At 40.5% G+C, this 22,612-nt stretch overlaps 1 protein-coding gene across 1 annotated transcript; it reads left to right on the top strand.

Annotated features, from left to right (window-relative positions):
• Positions 1–6,093: 6,093 nt before the first annotated feature.
• On the top strand, positions 6,094–6,501 carry LOC124651412 (rapid alkalinization factor-like). Its single transcript, XM_047190513.1, has one exon. It carries the CDS (start codon positions 6,106–6,108, stop codon positions 6,499–6,501), a length of 396 nt encoding a protein of 131 aa, XP_047046469.1. The 5' UTR covers positions 6,094–6,105.
• The last annotated feature ends 16,111 nt before the right edge of the window (positions 6,502–22,612 follow it).

Here is a 22,612-nt window from a genome sequence, read left to right as displayed (position 1 = left end):
GGAGGTGGAAGAAGAACAAGTTCCTTAAATCTGCTTTCACTTGGAACTTCTCGATGAGAGTTCAACTGGTATCCCTACAGAAGTGCTAGGACTAAGCACAAGTCAATCACCTTGTACCTCCAGACTCAACAACACACCCTTTATCTCAAGCTCCCTCCGGAACAGCCGAGTTGCGCCTCCAGAACCTCCAAACCAAACAAAAGGCTCCTTAATGTTAGCATCGTTTTGGAAGTACCGAGCAGATCCTCCATGTTACTCCTGGCCCCGAGCGCCATGACTCCGCTCGGCATCATGTGCAATTTAAACTGCCATTCAAATGGACACACTAAGTGGAAAAATTATGGTATGTACTATTGGTTCCATAGTAATGAGATTTGGGAGGTGACCTCATCCATATAAAAGAAACAGGAAAAAATGTGAAAAAAGAACGTGAGAGAAATTAGGATAGAATAACCAAGGGATTTGTCAACCACATAAAAACTGAATCTCATGAGTCTAAATTGTACGTGTCATGTACCGCTTAGCACGTTGTGGAAGATGGTATAGTTTAAGAGAACACATATAAATACGTATGTTGAATTGTTGATATGGCAGAGACGGCAAGGGAAAAACCACATAGCTTTGCAAAGAGTTGCTTGCTGCCCTTGGAAAGGGTTAGTGGTGTGCTGACAAAGGAGCGGGAATGGTTGGCTAGATATACGTGCAACGTGCTACGGAAGGAAGGGACGCACAAGTTGCACGCATACTATTATAGCACATTCTACCAGCTGACCTTTCGCCAGTTGCCCTAATTGTATTCCCCCTGGAGATATCTTATCAAATTGTTTGGATTCGAAGATAATATCATGTTGTATCTATTTTTCTTTTGGGGAAATTCTGCTAATCTATTAGTAATCCTTAACATCAGTACAAACAACCTTAGAAATAATAAAAAATGTGTTTACACATTTTTTTATTTTAGAAAATGTGCTTTATTACTCGAAAGTTTGTATCGCGATAACACAAACGACCATAGACACTAGCACGAGCGTTAATGTTTGTTGTAATAGACAGAAGTGATATATCACTGTGCTAGGTCGCAAAAAGAAACTTACGGACAAGCGTAGCAACCATAGCTGGGAGAGTTAATGTTTTCTCAAAAGTTGAAAAAATAGGTCATTTTTCTCTAAATTCATCACGGTGCTTCCGATATATAGAATATAGAAAATCTAATGATAACCAGAGTCTGGTTCAGAACCGTCAGTTCCGGCACATTTGTGCTACTGTGGAAAATAACCGCTTTATATAAAAGGACAACCATTTTACAAATTTAGCAAACCAACAGACAGTGGCCAAGTCGCACAGAAAACCCACCGGAAAAAGGCTGCCACCACCGTCCACCCCACGATCCTCCATGTTCCCATGACTCGTGTTCCATTACAGCTTTTGCAGCAGAATGATTAGCAGGAGAGACGTGGATCGATTATGCATAGATTATAACAACAGGAAAACATAAAAAAATAGGAAAAGGAACATTGCGAATTTAAGAAAGAATAGAAAAATAATGCTCAGTCATATAAACAATGAATCCGATAGGTTTCTGAAATTGCAAGTGTGATGTAGCGCTTAGCACGTAGTCATAGATTAAAACAGATTTTTTTTGACAATATGCGCTTAATTACTTAAAAGTTAAGTATTACATCCGGTTTCTGCACAATTAAGAGCCAATCCACGAGTTACAACCATAAATAAAACTGAAATTTTCGACAAAAAATGGAGTGTGAAAGTAAAAACAACCTAAGGCGAAGGAGGGGCAATCCGCATATCACGCTGCAATCCATGTTGAAAAAAAAAATCTCGCTGTGTTCTCCAATCGTGCAGGCACCTCCAAAAAATATCGCGATGCTCCAGACGATGTACATGCAATCACAAACCGAGAGTGCATCGGTAGATAAGGTGCAAAACACAAGTATTTTTTATTGTTAAAAATCTTGTCATTTCTACATAGTCAAAACGACCAAATAACAACAATTGTTTCCACCCTAATAAGTGGCTTAATCCTAGGATCCACACCATTAAGCCAGTTGTCGTATATATTTGCAATGTTTGGTGGTGGGTATAAGGTAGAACCTATTGGAATGGCTAATCATATGGATCTGGCAAATCTACACTAGAATAATAAGTGCTTTATGGTCTCGTCTTGAATAGATATAGATATAGATATAGATACGGATATAGATATAGATATAGATATAGATATAGATATAGATATAGATATAGATATTGAGATATAGATATAGATAATGTACTAAGTCTCGGATTAATATACATATAGATAAATAAATATATATAAATAATATAGTAATTCTCTGATTAATATAGATATAGATATAAATATAGATATAGATAATATAGGTGAGTGCGTATGTTGAATTGCGAAAGTTGGCGAGGAAACCTCACAATGTTGCAAAATGTTTTGGCCTTTTGTTGTACACGCAATGACATAACTCTAGTAGATTCCATAAAATATTGTGTACTACTAAAATGTGTTTATGGTACACCGTAATACAACTTTACGGTATTGCACGAATTAGGGAGGACATATATCGCAAAAAAGGAAAAACATGTTATTTTTATATGCGGGATCCACATGTCATAGGAAATTCAGTTCCTTTACTTTTTTCTCCATTTCCCCTCCATCTCCTCGTCCCATCGTCCCCATTCCCTCATTTCTCCTCGCCCACTCCGGCCAAGGGACCGCCCTTCCTCATGTCGATCGGGTGTGCTCTGGTCGCTCATCACCCATCTTTGGCTAAGATACAGGAACAAGAACAGGCCACGGTAGAAAAAGAGCAACATGCAGGAATGCCCCCCTCACACATGGCACCTACCTCATTCTCTGGTGTGCGGTTCGAGAGCTCCCCCTCAGCCGCCGCTGACATGGGTATGCCTAAGGGGCATGTTGGTCCATGATTGAAGTCGAAGGCCCATGGACTCAAAGTTTTGGAAGCCCAGGTAGATAAAGATGTTCGGATTAAGAAAGTAGAGTTAGTATAGGAAACTTGTAACAATATAAAGAAAGAACCAATGCGGCCCGATAATCATGTGCTTGTACGACATGGAAAAGCCTCGGCTTTCCCTCCTATATAAAGGTGAAGCTGAGGTCAAAATAAAGATCGAATCATTGCAAACCTTAGCCGCCGTGTTTTGTTTAGTTGGACGCATTTGTTCGTCAGACAACCTTCGAGTTCTACTTGCCCTCTATTTTCCACGAAACCCTAAATCTACAATCCGTAGGCATTGACGAGTCGATACCCCGTCAACCGCCACTGTATTCCAGAGCCTCACTCCTCACCTCAAGCGGCAACCATGCATGTGGACCATACCATGGTCGCATGGTACAAGCTCAACCCCCTCTCCAATTGTTGCGGCTATCTCCTCTTACTTTTTGTTGCGATTGTCTGAAATCGATCAGAATAATGGTTGTGCTATGGAATACAAGATTTTTTTTGTAGAATTGAGATGGCATGGAAAATTTTGGCCAGAATAGGTGCACTAAGTGCTATCTGAAATAGTCATGTTTTAACCCTAAAATCGTAAACGGAGGATTATTTTATGGGAAGACCTTTTTAAGAAACTGGCTAGCGTACATTTGGACATTCTATGATTTATAATCCATGGAAACTCACATATACCTACTTACATTACAAATCATATGGTAGATCACAAATTGGGGGAATTTGTGCCTGCTCGGCATTTCACGGGTTATGAAAATATAAGAAAAAAAATACTATAATTCCGTCGTTAACTAAAATTCAGAATAAATAAAGGATTCAAATCAAAATAAAGTAAAGGTAGGCGGAGAATAACCTTTTTTATAAGAAGTTTCAAACTAGTAAAATATATCTCTAAGATATAAAATAAGAAAAAGCGAGCTAAGGTAACTTGCAAGGAAAGTTCCAACCAATCATTTACTTAAGTTTGAGAAAGTTTTCAAAGCACAAAAAAAATGTATACATATGTCAGTTTTCATCAAAGCGCAAAGAGTTTTTGATAAGACTCGTTTGCTTTACTATGAGTAAACTATCATCGTACCCAACATCATGCCTTATTGAGCATCTTATCCCATCTTAAGACGGGGTTTATTTGGCAACGACGAATGCTACTCATTTTAGGGATTTTGACAAAACAAATTTATTCCTTGACGAAGTCAGTAGGAGTACTACTATGAGAAAAGAAAATGCATACGTCAGGCTCGAGGACATAGTTTGCCCATTAAAAAAAGCATGTGTCATATAACAATTTTATTAAATACAGTAAAGATATAAAGAACCTAAATAACATTTAGATTCATCTACGATTTCAATTGCTGGTAAAAAATGGAATAGAAAAATGATGGGAAAAGTTAAATCCACTTAATTTGGGACTTGGTACATCCCAAGAACGACCATCCCTTTTGGCCTACACGCCAAAATTGTTCAGAAGGTCTACAGAATGAAAAACTAAATAAGGAATTGTATCAGGAACTACATATAAAAGAATAGGAAAAACTGGATTTTAGGAAAAAAAATTGTGGGCTGAGTTAAGAACAATTCGCTACTCCAGAAATACTATTATCGAGATGTTTTTTTCGTTTCTTTACACAGGGTGCAGTAATATTCACGATATTTTGCGTGCAATCATATAATGTCTGGATGTTCTCGTGAATTTCTCACACATTTTGAAATATGTTTTTTAAAGTAATTTTCATAATGGAATTCAGTCAATTTTATACTTGTGCGCCCCCAAAACCAGCATTCCTTTTGGTTTGCACAACCAAAATTATTGTGAAGGTCTATAAGATGATAAAAATAAATAAGAAATTATATCAAGAGGTATATACAAAATATCTCGAATAAAAACCAAAGTTTCAGGAAACTAGGCAATTTTTATGATTCGAGTTAATTTTCTTTTGAATACTCCAAAAATAATATTCACAAGATTTGTTCTTGGCTTTTCTACACATGCCATTGTAATATTCTTTGTTCACGTTATTTTCAATGTCTGAATGTAAAATACTTTTAGTATATTGTTTTTAACATAGTTTCCTAGCCATTTTTTAAAACATATTTTCATAAGTAAATGCATATGCATATATGAATTGAAACTTCACCTGCCAAACAGGTAGTGATCCCTCTAGTCTATAATTAATGTTGCTAAATGTAGACACATTTTAGTATATCTATTTACTCAGAAGTATTGGAGTCTGACTGAGTGTGTTGTTTTGGAGGTAGCTCTTTATTTTTAAGGACTTAAAATTTGTATTTCAAAATAATCTGAAACAAAATCCTAGAGGTAGCCAACGATGTATGCTACAACGCTGTAAAATTTCAATTCAAATAGATTTGTATTCTAGGCTACACGAAATTTACAAAATATGACAAAATTAATATACTTGAAATGTGCAATATTCACTATAAATTTTTGCATAATTCATTATTTTTTTTGTATCTTAGAATGTAAAGTAGTTTGGATTAAAATTTTACACCATTGTAGTATGCACCATTGGCAATCTATAGAAATATGATTTTAATTTTTTTAAAAATTTAAAATAGAAATTCTAAATGTCTGTGAAGGGCCAAATTCGACAGTAAACCCACCTGAAAAGCTGGTGCCACCACCACCCCACGACCCTCATTGTTCTCACTCGTCACGACCCTTGTCCCATTATACTTAATTTCAATCTAACCATCCAGCAAGCTTCGCAGATTGACTAGTTAATTATTGGCAGAGGCAGACACCTGGACGATAATGCCACTGCTGTTACGCTCCTCCCATGGCCGGCGGCCGCACATGGCCATAGTCTTTTGCTACACGCCTCCTCTCCTCCCTTCATGAGTTGTGGACAGTTGTTCTGCACCTCCATCCATCGCTCGGCCGCACCGCGCCGCGTTGCTGTAGATTTCCCTCCGCGTCCTTGTTTGAGGGCTGAGGCTGGGACCGCTTTTTATTTAGTTCCATCACTTATCTCTCCCTCCCCACAGCTCTCTCTCCTCTCGTCACACCAGGACAGCTAACGCCTCGCTGTACGCTCCCCCACGCGCATTCATTCCCTCCACCCCTCCCCGCCCCCGCCGCCGCCGCGCCATGGCCGGCGTCAAGGCCCTCGCCCTGCTCCTCCTCCTGGCGCTCACCTTCTCCGCGCTCGCCGCCACCTCCCTCGCCGGCGGGGACCACCACATGCAGCTCCACGGCCTCCTCTCCAGCTCCACCCGCGGGGAGTGCAGGGGCACCGTCGGCGAGTGCGGCGCCGACGGCGACGACACCGACGACGCCGACGACGCCGAGGGCGAGCTGGGCTCCGCGTCCGCCGAGTCGCACCGCCGCTTCCTGCAGGGCCGGGGCTACATCAGCTACGGCGCGCTCAGGCGGAACCAGGTGCCCTGCAGCCGCCGCGGCGCCAGCTACTACAACTGCCGCCCCGGCGGCCAGGCCAACCCATACCGCCGCGGCTGCTCCCGCATCACGCGCTGCCGCGGCTAAGCGCGCGACCACCGCCGATCCGTGCGTCCGTCCGAGTTAAGTAAAGGAATAAGCTGCTGGTTCTCCTCGTTGTGTTCTTCGGTTCAGGCGGTACGACTGCTATATCAGTATATTTCTTAGTTGCTTTGGTTGCTGCTGCTGCCGCCGCTCTTGTATTGGCCTGCCCTGTTGGGATCTTTGTTCTCGTTGCTGTTGTTGTAAAGTAAAAGAGAGATTTGTTGTACTACCTTAATATGATGAACAGGAGGGATATTTGTTATTCTTTCAACATTATTACGTCTTCCATGCAAGTTCATCAACCAAAAGATAGATGCTTTAGTTCTTCTTTCTTCTGCTTTGATGTTGTGAAATGGAGATGATTATGAGCCGGTGCTGGAATTAAAATAATTAGCAAACAAAATCTGGTTTCTCTTGTACTAGCATTCAGGTGGATCTAGACCACACAACCATGACCCTTCTTCCCATCTAAACATGAAGAGCTATTCTGCATTCATTACATCCGTAGATCTTGCCATCGGACAAGCAAGATAATTTATCTGTTTTTTTTTTGCTGCTTCTCCGCATATTGTTTTCTGATTTTTTAATCCGGAGGTTGGTTGAGCAACAGACAGCTGTTAGTGGAGGCCATGTTGCTCGCTGCCTCGCTTGTTCCTGCTTGGACTGTACGGTTGGCTGGCCTCTTGAAGCCAACAGTGCGTGCAAACCAATATCACTGCTCATACTACTTAGTTTAGTTACCCCTTGATTTGGGGAGATTAGTTTTCGAATTTCCGTGTTGAGATGGTTATAGTGAAGTGTCAGTCAATTGGCGAGGAAGGTAAACTTGAGAATTATAAGTGGTTTTTGTAGCGGGTCATGAGAATGTGAGTACAACCATTCCCTCGGTTTTCTTCATTATTCAAGTGATGAAAGATTATACAGCAACCGGTGTATATTGTTAGATATGGGCTGGTTGAGAGGAATAAATGCCGTGTCCTTGGGCGGAGCGATGAAGTGGAGATTCGTTTGTCCGGCCGCGTGTCTACCGGACTGTTGTATAAATGGTGGCCAGCGAGAGTGGTGGTGGTGTCTTGGTAGTGAGAGCATATGATTTCTCTATTTTAAAATGTATGTTACACATATTTTGAAATTTTAAAAAATTTGAGAAGAAAAATAGGTACATACATCGTCACGTGCTAGGAGTATACAAGCTAGTGCTCACGTACAGTTCACGTATACCAAGGAGAGAACCCTAGCCGCCTCCACCACCGAACTCCCACCTCTCCTCCCTCATCCTCCCTCGCCACTGCCAGAGGGGGTGGCCTGGCAAAGCTTGGTCGATGCTGGCGGCGACAGAGATCTCTCTCGTCCCCTCGTCTCCTCTATGGAGCGAGGGTATGGTGTAGGCGTCGGGCACCTCGGCGGGGTGGCGAGTGGGTGTTGCAGCCGCGCGGCGGCGACAACTTCGGCCGTTCGACGGTGGGAGGTTGGATCCCAGGGCGGCGGCCCTGTTTTGGCGGCGGCATCCTTGAATCCCTTGCGATGACGGGTCGTCTCCCTCAGCCCCGTTGACAGCGTCTTTGCTATGGGGTGGCGGTTCCCATTGTCAGCGTCGAGCTTGCAGGACGATTGTCATCCGTCTGCGGCCAAGAGTCTCGAGGGAAACCCTAGATCCTTCGAATCAGTCGATGGTGGCACATCGTGTCATACCCCCTGTTGAGGCATCGTCTTGGAGGCCTTGTCACAGCTCATGCATATCATCTCGTAGTCCGGGATAAATCCTAGATCCGATCTCGGATCAGACGATGGAGGCGTACTCCCTCCTAGGGGCATCGTATATGGAGAAGATGCAACCTGAAGGGGTCCTGAGGTGGAGCGGCGTTTTTATTTCGTGTTGAAGACGATGAGTCTCGGCGGCGTGGTGCAGCGGGGTCTCATCATCGAATACGTCATGTTCGACGTGCACAGGATGGTGGACCTGTCTGGCGTCATGGTGGCGTTGGTGGCAGGCCTCGGAAGGTCATTGCATTGATCTATCATGAAGATGTGTATGCGGAAGACAGTGGCAGCGAGGAATTCTGAAGGGTGTATGATGGTACGCGTCGAGGGTCTGCCGGACCGGTTGTGCCACTTGCTCGCCATTGGCGACTTGTCGAGGCCTTCGGTTTTTTGATGATGCACGTTGGTGTGATGTCAGTGTGTTGGCGAGTTGTCGCTAGTTTGGTGGCTTTGAGTTGATCTTTGTAATTCTTGTTGTAAGGTGTTGTGAATAATCTAATAAAAAAAGCTGTGTGCACCCCTTAAATGCAGAGGTTGGGGTGATTTTCCCCCATTTCGAAAAGAAAATGAAAAATCGACTTGTCGTGTGAGGTGTGTAAAAAAAAAAAAATTCAATACTAAAAACAAGACTTTCCAGAAAATATTTTTTTTCTTTTTTACATAGACCACACAAAATATTGGTTCCGAATGAAACTTGATGCTCCCACATATATTGTGGAGATGCACATGTACATTTTTTTTGTCATTTTGAAATAGATGGTGGGGGGAGCATGTGCACTCGGGAAACGAATTAAATTTCCAGTGGCCAGTTTGTTCGCCGCTGATCCGTCCGTCGTCCGAGTTTTTTTTAAAAAATAATAAGAGCATCTCCAGTCGCGTCCCTTAAAGCTAAATAGCGCCCATTTTGTGTCGCCAGACAACGAAAACAGCGTCTGGACGCATGCATGCAGCTCCTAGTCTTCACATGTCATTCTCTTTTCCCTCACTTTCTCTCACCTACTTTTTCTACATGGGATGGTTTCCTTTATTAAAATGCATGCATCCGGACGCTGTTTAAGGGACACGTCGGGAAGAGCCTCTATTTGTACAGATTTTTAATTTTTTTTGCCCAGGGTTGTCTCTAGATGCATCCCAAATCATCATGTCGGACGCTTTTTGAGAGACGCGACTGGAAACTGCTGGTTCTCGTCTTGCTCTTCTTCTTCGGTTCAAGCGGTACACATGCTATCTATCACTATATTTGTTAGTTGTTTTGGTTGCTGCTGCCGCCGCCGCTCTTGTATTGGCCTGCCCTGTTGGATCTTTCTTCTCGTTGCTGTTGTAAAGTAAAAGAGAGATTTGTTGTACTACTACCTTAATATGATGAACACGAGATATTTGTTATTCTTTCAAGATTAGATCTTCCATGCAAGTTCATGAAGCACCATGATGCTTTGTTTGTTGTTTATTCTACTTTGATATTGTGAAATGGAGATGATTGTTAGAGCATCCCCACTCGTTGGCGCTCCCCACACTCAAATCCGGCGAAATTTTCGTCCAAATTGAAGGAAAATTTGACCTGGGGAGCGCCGAAGTTCCAGCCATCCCGGGGATTTTCGCGGGCTAGAGCATGGAATCTTCACTGACACGCGGGCCAGATCGCGAAATTTGCTCCATCCGGAGTCCCCGGCAACACCCCGGGAAACCGAGGATGGCCTGGGGAGTCCGGACAGATTTAGGCCAAATCCGGACGAAAACGAGAAGCTGGGGACCTGACTGGCCAGTTTCATCCGTTCGGATGAAAAAAAGAGGCCCCGGAGGGCTATCGGGGGCATGAGTGGAGATGCTCTTAGCTATTGTTGGAACTTGGAAGCAAAAAATAAGTAAACAAAATCTGGTTTCTCTTGTACTAGCATTCAGGTGGATCTAGAGCACAGAACCGTGACCCTTCTTCCCATCCGGACATGAAGTGCTACACGGTGTTCATTAAATTCGTAGATCTTGCCATGGGAGAAGCAAGATAATCTATGTTTTTTTTTTTGCTGTTTCTCCGCATATTGTTTTCTGATTTTTAAGTGCTCTCTCTGGAGGTTCGTCGAGCAACAGACAACAGTTAGTGGAGGCCATGTTGCTCGCTGCCTTGCTTGTTCATGCTTGGACAGTACGGTTGGTTGGGCCTCTTCAAGCCAACAATGCGTGAGACAGTTCATAGTGGGAGTAACATAGCTAGTAAGAGCAAATACAATAAATTTTAATCAACTGACTATAAGGATTAAAATAATATATTATTGCTTAGTTGGAGGAAAGAGAGGAGAGAGAGAAGAGGAGTGACCTCTCATGCAAGAGCCAACTCTAGCATGTGCTCCTAGGCACTTTGTGAGAGTGAATGGGGGGCCTCTTCAAGCCATGTTACTAGTCTAAGAGCAATTCCAATAGTACAGCCAACTGTTGGCTATAACAAGATGTCATATCATTTGTAGTCATCATATAGCTAACATGTACAATAGTTGGCTATAAGAATGTAGTACTTTAGTAATACTAGTAAGTAGTACGTGCTTTGCACGTTGCGGCATATATCATTCCGTAATATATTTTTCTATTTTATTTATTGAGTATGTAAGATGTTGAAACATTTTTTTTATTTTAGTTCTTTTCGTACAACATAAACATATACTACTTCTTATTCATAAAAAAATCTCAATTTTATTAAAGTATGCATGTATCTAGATATTTTTTAGTGTGTATATACATATTTAGATAAAGTTGCGACATTCTTTTATAGATGAAGGGAGCATTAACATGATCACATAATTATGTACAATGAAAATGATATTTTTACTACCACACCCATGGTACCTCCTGTCATTCTGGAATATTCAGTTGGCAAATGAATGTTTCCATGGGTACTCATATTGGTATCCCCTGTTACGGATTGTGCACTCCTACTATTGCACTGCAAGCTCGTTTCGTATTGTACTCCCGATTCCTCTACACATAATTTTCTTTTTGATGTAATGTCATCTGCATCATCCTCGGAAAAAATGTCATCTGCATGTACCTAACCCGATCACGATAATGTTTAGGTTTACAAGGATCCATTTGAGACGTGATGATTACGATCTGGATTGTGGACATTTGAAACACGCAATAAGAACAATAACAACATCACTAATTTTTTCGTGTAGTAAAAAAACACAACCTGATTGACGTAGATACTATACTTTCCTTTTAATGAAAACCAAAAATATATAAACACTACGGAGTTAAGAAAAAGTAGCTGCATTCAGTTAAAATGACGAAAAGATTGAACAATTAATTGCCATGGCGTGATTAGGTAGAAATAGCCTACCAACACTCACTTTGTTAGCGACAGTAAAGAAATTAAGATTTGATTGTTCTAGAGAAGAATCAAATCGCTTGCCATGAGTAAGAAGCACATGACACACTTATAGCAATACTTACTGTATTTTTGTAGACCTCAAGGATCCCTAACTGATACTGGACTGGAGAAGAAGCCGACAGCGTGTTCAGTGACAAAAAAAAATACTTCATCCATTCATCCCTCGCCACCGCATGAAACACCATTTGTGCAGCAATATGACGTAGATGACCATCACAAAAAAAAAGGTACTAACAGAGAGGGAGCGACTCACATGTGGTTTCCTCCTGCGGTTTTGGCTTTCCACACCATTAATCACTGTTGTAAAGGATGGACATAGCTGTATACGGACGCGTATACGTATGTACATGACGGCGCCACTGGAGAGAGCCAAGAGGCGCCAATCTGGATAAGCAATGTTGCAGCCGAACGGGTGACACTTTAGCTTAGCCAAAGACCTGTGCTCTGACAGCAGCAAGAACGCTGAAGAATACGGTGCAAGCCGATGGAAGTAGAGCTGTATACGGAGACTCGGAGTGGACATCGAGACGCATGAATGAATGCGGCGGTGTGTTTGTGAGCGCAGCGAAGGAATTTAGTCTAGCCAATACCAGAGCGCAGGCAGCGGGTGGTCTCCTTCTGAAAATAAAATATGGTGGGATGTAGAGCTATCTCGAAGAGCCTAGCACAGTCCAGCGCGCGGGAGGAGCGGGAAAGGACTCAGAGCGAATCCAACCGATTATAGCCGTTCGATCCTGGCACATCACGTGATGATGTAGGGTGGATAGCAACACATGTCTTGAAATCAACGGTCAAGAATGGTTCTTCATTGCATGGCGGGAATCTGAGATTGGATTGAAAATTTAAATTCAAAACTGGTGCATTATAGTAGTAGAGATATGGCCCACCTTTCACTCTCACAAGGTGCCTAGGAGCACATGCAAGAGCTGGCTATTGCATAGTAGCCCACCTCCCTTCTCTCTCCTCTTCTCTCTCCTCCAACTCATCTAAAATATATTATTTAATGTCTTATAGTCAGCTGACTGGACTCTATTGTACTTACTCTAAGTTACTTCCCACTATGACCAATCTAACATCACACACCTCAAGGCAAAATGAGTCTACAACATAATAAATAATACAATGCATGACACAATATCTAAGTTACTATCCACTATGAAGGTAGTAACCTAGACTAGTAACATGGCATATGTTACTAGTCCAAATTACTCCCCACTATGACCAGTCTCATACTACTTAGTTACCGTTGATTTGGAGAGATTAGTTTTTTAGTTTCCGTGTTAAGTACTGGAATGTCATTTGGCGAGGAAAGTAAACCTGAGAAGATTAAGTCATTTTTGTAGCCATGAGCATGTGAGTTCAACCATTCCCCTTTTTTGGGCTTTCGCAAACGACTCGCCATTCACTTGATTATTCAACTGAAAGATTATACTACAGGAATCGTTGCTCGCAGCTGTATATGGGTTGTTTGGGAGGAATAAATGCCGTGTCCTTAGGCGGAGCGATGAAGTGGAGATTCTTTTGTACGGCCGCGTGTCTGCCGAATTGTTGTTTATCGAGGAATAAATGGTCGCCAGCAAGAGTGATGTTTTGGCATAGGGAGCACGCTGACAAAGTTCTTTAATGAAAAATCAACTTGTTGTGTGTTATGTGTAAAAAAGATAAAATTAAATACTAAAAATAAAGTTTTTTGGAAGATTTTTTTTTTTTGACATAGACCACACAAAATATTGGTTCCGAGCAAAATTCCATGATCGTACATATATTGCGGAGATGCACATGTAGATTTTTTTGTCAAAATTTTTCGTCATTTCGGAATATAATTTTTTGGTAGAGGCAGCATATGCAATCCGGAGCCGAATTAAATTTGCTGTGGCCAACTTGTCCACGAAAATAGGTTTAGGACATCTCCAACAGGCCGGGCGCAAATCGGATTCCCAAAGCAACCGACTGCGTCTGTTTACGTCGGCCCATGAACACAAAAATGGTAATTTTAACCGCGCGTTCATTTGCCTCTCAGGTGCCGCAACGGCCCGACGCATAATATTTTTACCTATTTTTCTCCTTTTCATTTAAACATAAAAAAATATTACGCAAACTACTACATAATTTAAAACATGGTTCAAACACGAATATTCAATTTGACTCCCGGGTGCGTATACTCCCTCTATCAAGAAAATATATTTTGAAGTATCAAAAATTTTTGACAAATTTTTTTACATGTACATCTCCATAATATATGTGTGTTCTACAAGTTTCAAGAAAAACCGGTATTTTTGTCGTCTATATGAAAAGAGAAAATTTATGTTGTGGTAAGTCTTATTTTTAGCACCGAATTTTATCTTTTTACACACGCCACAAGTAGAATTTTCACAAAACAACTTTGTGGACGTGTAGCACATGACGGTGTACGTGCCAATTTTTTCAAAATGTATCTAAAAGGCATTTTAAAATAAAGGGTTCATATGATCACATGTGCCAAAACACCACTCCCGTTCAAACATTGCAAAATGAGAAAATCTAAGTAGTGTTGTTTCGTGGCTCTCGCCTTTTTCGCTGCAAATGAAGAACACTCTCGGACATCACGTCACCAAAACAAGAAAATCTAGCGGCTGATCTGCCCGATCTTCTCCGCGAAGATCCAGAAATCTATACTAGTGGCTTCAATTGGCCGGTGGGCATCTTTGCTGCAAAAGAAAAGAATACTTGAACAATACTAGTTATCAGTGTCCTCGTCAGACTTGTCGGTGTGGTAATGCCTGCGGCAGTCTGTGTCGGGATGAGTCAGCCGAGCGCAAGCCTCTCTTTATATAAGTCGAAGGTAGTCGAGGGGCACGACACGCTTGGAAACGACATTTTATTTCATTGGTGGAGGTGGGTAGCGGCGGCTTGGCAGGCTGCTGAAGCGATACCTCCTCGCCGATATTGGCGCTCCGTTGAGAAGGTGCAGCGAGCTAGGTCACTGCCAGGCGGGACAGTGGGAGAAGCAAGTGGTCACACGACGCGGCCACGCAGCGTCCATCCAGATGCACCTGAGGTGTATATTTGGACCGCATTCACGTCTCGACGGACAACCGAGTCACCATGCGTCGGGTTGTTGGGCCTGGGTGCAGGCGCATTTTTCGACCGTACGGTCGCAAGCGATCACATCGGGCCGTTGGAGATGCCCTTAGGGCCTATTTGATTTGCATGATTTCATAAAACGTAGAAACAAAAAAAATACGCGAATAAGATAGAATGTATGTGAAATCTCTTAGAATTGTAAAAGCATATGAACTTTTTGATTCACAGGAATCTTTAAACCATAATTAAATCACGAGTAAAATAAATATAAAGGTAAGATTAGATTATTATCATGTAATTTATGACCTTTTCCTTGTTCTTTATGCATAGGAATGTAAAAATAGGTTTGAGTGGATTGTATAATTTCTTTGATTTTCCTTTGAAATTTAAACCAAATAAAATATCCCTACATTTTCTCTATGCTTCATTCCTTTAAATCAAATGGATGATAATGTTATTAAAGAAAAAAATTATATTCCTATAATTTCCCCCCACATTCCTATGAATCAAACATAGCCTTAGATTCTTGGAACAAGTATACTCCCTCTTCCGATTAGGATTATAAAAAAAGAGATTCTTAAAATCATTAATAATTATAGGGCTATCTTATTTATTGTCCGCTCTCCTCAATGCATACCTTCATTCTCTGCAGGGCCGTACCGCAGGTATATGCAGCCTGTTCGACTGCACAGGGCCTCCAAATTAATATGTTAAACTAGTACTCTAATGATCGATTTTGTTTAATTGGACCTCAATCAATTGGATGAGAGATGCTACGGAATACTATACTCCATTAAGGCAATACTAGTGCTTAGAAAATTTGCAGTCGCATTAACTCCAAAGGCCCCCAAGCCACCCACGTCTCTTTACCCGTATCTTTTCTTTCTCTTCCATCACGAGTGCAGCTAATTCAGTTAGTTTTCCAATGAATATTAAGATTTTTCTCAATAATTTTTATGAAGAACTAATTGAAGATTCATTTTAGAAAGATGACACGTTTCGACTAAAAATTAGCACTTTTGAATTCTTAGATTGCTTTTTCACATGATGCACTTATTTTAATTTATTTTAGCACATACTACCTCCATTCCTATAAATAAGACGCACACACATTTCAATGTGAATCTTGACTAATTAAATAGGACAAAAATATCACGATCATATAATACATAAGCAACATTGTTAGAATCGTGTTGGAAAATATTTTCTAATGATACCAGTTTTATATCAAATATTTTTTATTTACTTCATCCTGAAAAATATATTTCAACTTCATCAAAACTTGCATGTATCTACAAACTAAACTCATCTAAATACATGTATATCTAGATAAAATTGAAACATCCTTTTTAAATAGAGAGATATAGATTAATATTTTGTCAAAGATAAAATAAGAAAAACAAGGGCGCATTGTTTATTGAAATTGAGTGAGTAGTATATATAAAATCATCTTAGTTACCAATGATCATGTTGAGGCAGGGACGAAGCTGGAAAATTATTCCGATGGGGTCATTTCTATTTCCTCTCCATTTCACTGGTGTCAACATCTATAAATGCATAGTAGTTTATGCTAATTAGTGAAGGATTTCTTGATTTTCGTTGGTGTCAGCTAACCCCAATTGCTCCAAAGGCAGATCCTTCCCTGTGTTGAGGGTCTCTATTTCTTGTTTTGCTCAGGACCTCCCTATTCTCAAGTACAGCCCTGATTCTCTGATACATGTAAAACTATTGCTGTATGAAATAATTAAATAGGAAGAGTTATGGATTTTCTTGGTCTTAGCAAATTGCCTCTCTACCCCTATAATTTTGAACGGAGGAAGTACTTTATTCCATGATCGGCCACGATCAGTAAACATTTCGACGAAGAAAATAATTTCCCACTTTTATGAAGAGAAAATTATTCTTCGAGAGATTGCACTTTAGGTTCAGTACGGCACTGCCGGGTTTCAATTCCTAGTAGCAGCCCGTGGATTCCTAGGCAATGGGATTTCTGCAGATGGTGGCCGGGTGGCCCATCATCTGTAACAAAACCAGTAGCTTTTGGGCTTCCTATTTATTTTTCTGATTTGTTGTCTATAGATGCTTTTCTGCTTTCTTAGTGTTAGTTGTCAGTAGAATTAGGGATGTAAATGGTACGGATAATTTCCGGTACATATGCTCATCTGCATCCATTTTTAGGATATGATATGCACTTTTAGATATTCGTGTGTGGAAAATTTTCAAGCAGATAAGTAACGGATATGGTAACGATAATATCCTAGAACAAGTATTATTCGACATTTCCCGCACATTATCCGAGGTCCTAGAAATAACTATCCGATGAGTTAATCCATCGAAACCATCTATGCATATACTACCCCATCTCGCCATGTCATGTCATTATCAGTATTGCACATAGGGCTGGACAAAAAGCTCGAAGCTCGGTGAGTTAAATGAGTGCTCGTTTGCTCGACTCGTTTGAGCTCGCCTCGTTTTGTTAACGAGCCGAGCTGAGCATCATTTTTTGCTCGTTAAGGTTAACGAGCTAAACAATCGAGCTGACTATGTTCATGAGCTACTCGTTAAGATAGGTAACAAGCTAAGCTTCACCAGTTTTGACTGCGAGTCACTTTACTTATCTCAAATATTTGGCAGGAAGGGGCCAAGCAAAATAGTGTTCTTTAACCATGCTTGAAACTCCTACATTAGGATCTAAAAAATTATGTTTCCTCTCTTCTTCACCAAGGAATACACACATATTTGTTTTTCATTGTCTCCTTAACGATCTTTAACGAGCTGCTCGCAAGCGCTTGCATGAACATAATGAGTCGAGCCGAACAATGATTTCAGCTCGTTATTCTTAACGAGCTTAACGATCCAAGCCTTAACGATCACGAGCTTAATGAGCCGAGCCTTAACGATCCGAGAAGCTCGTTAGTCCACCCCTAATTGCACACTTGCACCACTACTGTTTCTCATTGTTATTGTGTGAGTTTGCGTTTGGATCATCGTAATGTTGTATCAGCACGCAAGCTATATTGTGTGTTTCAAGAACTGAGTGTATAGCATTGACTATAGCATAATGTTACACGTTTATTTTGCCCACATTTTTTTACATAAAAGAAATAAAATTCTAATTTTATGTGTATTTGTTCAATTATTCACTTTCAATCCGAGCCCGCACCGAATCCGCTTCATATCCGCAATCCGATATAATCCGTATCTGACCATTATCAACTCCTTTCCGAATCCACCAATAATATATGTTAAAGGATATAATAATAGAAATATGAGAATAGCAACACCCTAGCGGCGGTCTTCCTGCAATTGACTCTGCCCTTTTCCAGGGTGCTCCTATTTTAGGTCTTAAATGCGTCAAGTAAAGTTTCGAGCATGAAAGGTCTGAAAAAATGCCTCATGGCATGGACCATTAACAAGTACAACATTTTTTAAAATCTTGAAATTCAATACCTTTTCAAAAAAATGCTCTAATCATGAAGGAAATATACAGGGTTAGGAAACTTTCCAAAGATGCTACTGTTCACCACTTTGATTCATAGGAAAGGTGCAAAGGAAAACTAGAGGGTTTTTTTTCCTTTGGATCTCACTTTCAAGGCTAAACTTACAGGGAATGCAAAATCCACTCGGACCTCATGCTTTGGTTCCTACGCACAAGGAACGAGGAAAGTTTTGCACCTGCCATCCTTTCCTATTCCTATACCTTTCCTAATCCTTCAAGTTTCCTATCCTATAAATCAAAGAGACCTTTATTGAAAGAAAATCCCTGTAGGGGAGCTTTAAGTATGGTTTTGCGCTAATCCATTTGTGGGCTATCTATATGTTCCTTTTTAAAATACAAGGCGAGACTTGCCATCTTTATTAGTTTACAAGATTGTGCAAATACCGACCTCTTAAGTCTCTCATCAGCAACCTCCTCCATGATAAGCGACTCACCATTACCTTCCGATGAGGAGCCTAACCTAGTCATCATCGTGTATAAATATATATGCAAAATATTGAAGAGTAAGCTTACAAAGGACCACTATATATCACCAAACAGTGTTAAAAATATCCCGAGAAAGTAGAAAACATAAATGAATCCAGAAGCTTTCAAAGCACGTGAGCAGCTACTGTACCCCTCGCCGGTCCAGTAGTAGCTGACAGTAGTACTAACCTAATAACAAATTAATGCATTCTTCGACGCCTTTTTATAACACTTTGATGTTTTTCTTTGCATCACCACTCACGGTAAGTTGTAGCAGCTAGAGTAAGCAACAAGCAGCAAAAATGAAGAAAGAAATAAGGTGTAAGAACAAAAGGAGCTGTATTGCCTATCTTAGTATGGTAGGAATATGATGCCTTCGGGAAAAATAAGTCACCGGCAGTTTCCTTATAATGACCGTCAGTTTGCCCTGCTGTACTAGTTATTTAGCATTTTCATCCGTTAAAATGGACTCGGTTTTAGGGACATTGTACCTTTCCTGTGGGTGTCGGACTGCGCCTAATACTCTCAACTTTGATCAGCGAGTTCCTTATTTTAGTTTATCTAGATGGGGATGCTATTGCAAATGCAAAGGCATCATTTTTAGTGGAGAGTGAATTTAGTGTACATACGCTTGGGCACATGAGCAATCTAAACCGTCCATGCTAGCCAATCAATTGGGGGAGCAATCTAAACCGTCCATACTAGCCAATTGATTGGGATCAATCTAGCAAGTACACATACGCTTTGGTTGCTGCAGTCGCCGCTACTGTATTGGCCTGCCCTCTTGGGATCTTTGTTTTTGTAAAGTATAAAAGAGAGAGATTTGGGGAGGCCAAGTAAAACTTAGTAAGATGCTGAGGAAGCAGGTTAGTTCTCTTTACATATGTGTACGTGTGTGATGATGTTTCTTGTTTTCCCCATCGGCTGACATGTAGTATCGATCACTTTCGCTATCATCATGACAATGTGATCAAGGATGGAACTAGTTTTGTTTGTCAAAATTAAGCTGACGGTGAAATCTAATCTGTACACACATAGGTCAGCCAAATGTACATGTAGATAGAACATCATATACCCAACTTGGTGTAGTTAGTAAACAAGGCTAGATGATCACAGTGGCAGGTGATCTTTCATATTTCGAATTATCTAGTTTTGTTTAGTGACTCCAGAATGGCACATAATCAGATTTAAAAAATATATTGTTTCTTTTATACTAGATATATCCAAGAGAAACCAGAACACCTATTTGACTGTACGTGGAGGAGAAGCAGGTCTAGGAAAAATGTGTCAAACATGTAATTTTCTGCATGTATGAGTACAAAAGCATAGCCGGTTAACAACCAAGATAATTCCTGAAGTATTTTTCCTATAATCGACCTAAACTATAGCCTCCTCAGGGTTCAAGATAGTCAAGGAGTTGATTTTCTAGGTTGTCTATCAGACCTTGCAAGCATCATTAACTTTCAGTATTTATCAATACAATAACAATGACGTGCGTGAGTAAACTGCAGTTGACACCAACTATGAACTTCAACTCGGATGTGCTGAGAAATGGAATTTGGGTTCTGTTTAGCAGCTTGAGCGAGCTGGTTTGGTGGAATTTGGCTCCTGGTTGCGTCCACCAATGCCTGAATCATCTCCATGATTAGCATTAGCAGCCTCCTCTTCATTAGTTGTGTTACTTCCTAGGTTGTTTCCCCTTATAAGTGTATTGAGCATATCATCATTTCCAGCATCTTCATTAGCAGATCCTTCGTCGTCAGATTCTTCACCGTGATATATCCAACGAGTATAAGTAGGATCCATCCCATGGTGTAACAAGTGAAGGTGAACATCCCTCCTTTTTCTGGGACAGTTGTTGAGACATTTTCTACATGGGCATGGGACAGTAGTGTCCCCATCAGCACCGTCAAAAGCAAAATCTAGGAATTCCTTCATGCCAGTCTGCCACTCTACAGAATCCCGAAACCTATCCATCCAACTCCTATCTCTCGCCATCTAATCTGATCTTTGAATGAGCAAAATTAGCTATCTGGCTTGAAAAGAATCAAACATATTAAGTAGTTCAAATTCATTACTACGCATAAGAATATGTTACTGAACTGATAATTTCATAGTTAAAAGAAAACAATATAGCCAAGGAGCAGATATCGTACATTGGGCCAACCTCAATAATAACAAGAAATTATAATACATGGTAGAAGATTACCTAATTAGAAGATGTGCTGCTCAACGTTTGCATGTAAATCAGTGGTTTATTTTCTTCACAACGCCTCCCTGAACTTACTCCTACAAGACAGTATATCAAACATTTATATTGCACAGAAGTACATGCTACATGTCATGATAGCACACTAATAGGTACATGCATAAATGCATTAAAAAATAAAGCAGTTCCATATATGAACATATCACGAGTAAGTGAATGCAGCATATACAAGCTACCATTTACAATAAGCAGATCCATCCTTTTGTAGCTACAGTTTGGAAGCTTCTATAACTTTTGAATATTTATATTATTCAGCAGTGTGAGAAACATTTAATAGATTTGAACTGTCAGCATTAGTGACAAATGTGTTTCGATGATAGTTGCAGGCCTCACAAATCATCACTGAAAAGTGGGCTCTAATTTGTTATGTTAAAAAACTATAGAAACACATTCATGATTCTGTGAAAGCGCTCAAATTTGTAAATGGCATACAGAAATCCGAAAATAATGCTATTTAGGTCCAACCGTCACCTCTGAACGTGAAGGGCGGGCCTGGTGCAGCGGTAGAGCCTCACCGCCTGTGACCGAGAGGTCCCAGGTTCGAGTCACGGTCTCCTCACATTGCACTTTGTGAGGGTAAGGCTTGCCACTAACACCTTCCCCAGACCCCGCACAGTGCGGGAGCTCTCAGCACTCAGCACTGGGTACGTCCGTCACCTCTGAACTGTCTAAAAATGTAATCTAAGGAAGAAGCTATATGTTTATCCAAATATAAGGAACTAAATATAAAGAATTTTTGAGGGATAATGATTTCCGTACTATTTAGATTTCAAAAATACCAAAACAGCATTTGTTTCTACTACAAATGGATATACCAATAAGGTGCAAAAAAGTCTATAAGTGTAGGTCTACTGAATATCAGCTATGAATAGAGTGTGAACCATCAACTACTAGATGGCCCATGTATGCTTACAAATAGATACTATTCAGTTTGCAAGTACAAATTGATTAGTACGTGGCATTGTACTAATCTACTCTCATAAATCATAACCAGAATGGCACATAATCAGTTTTTTTTAAAATAATGAATCTGCTACCGATATACTCCATCCAACCCTTTTTAATCGACGCGTACCTAACGGAATTCTCAAGGGTGCTAGCTATTGCATCGTGTTGATTAAATCGGATCAGAGGGAGTACTTCATTATTATATAGGAGACAAGCATATTATTAGATACAACAGAATAACACTGTTCCATATTTAGTTGGATCAGGCTTGAACAACCTTTGCATTTATATCAGTTATATAAACAAAAGACACATAAGTGACAAATTCCTCTTGAGTTCACTACATATACAGACGTTATTCCAATTAACAAGCTGGCCTAGCATGTGTTCTGCATTCCGGCAGCAATGCTATTCATGGTCGGGATGAGGGTAAAATGATAAATTGATATGAGCTAAAATAGTATGTACATGGCAGTAGTACAATCCAGCAATATCATAAGAGAGCAGAAATTACATAAGATTTTCCAATGAACCACAATTATGTTCAATATTAAGCATATCAGTAAGAAACATTGGATGATACGGCATATACTATCTAAAATGAACTTATATAGTAGAAAATTTGATGCTCAACCTTTGCAAACAGAACCGTTTTTCCCCCTCACAACCAAACTCCAGGTTCCTGCATGACAGTATGTTGGACAAGTATCATCAAATAAAATCCAGTAAG

This window comes from Lolium rigidum, chromosome 5 (assembly GCF_022539505.1).
Source record: "Lolium rigidum isolate FL_2022 chromosome 5, APGP_CSIRO_Lrig_0.1, whole genome shotgun sequence".
Taxonomy (NCBI): domain Eukaryota; kingdom Viridiplantae; phylum Streptophyta; class Magnoliopsida; order Poales; family Poaceae; genus Lolium; species Lolium rigidum.
Note: the sequence above shows the minus strand (reverse complement) of the source record. Positions and strands in the feature narration are given on the sequence as shown.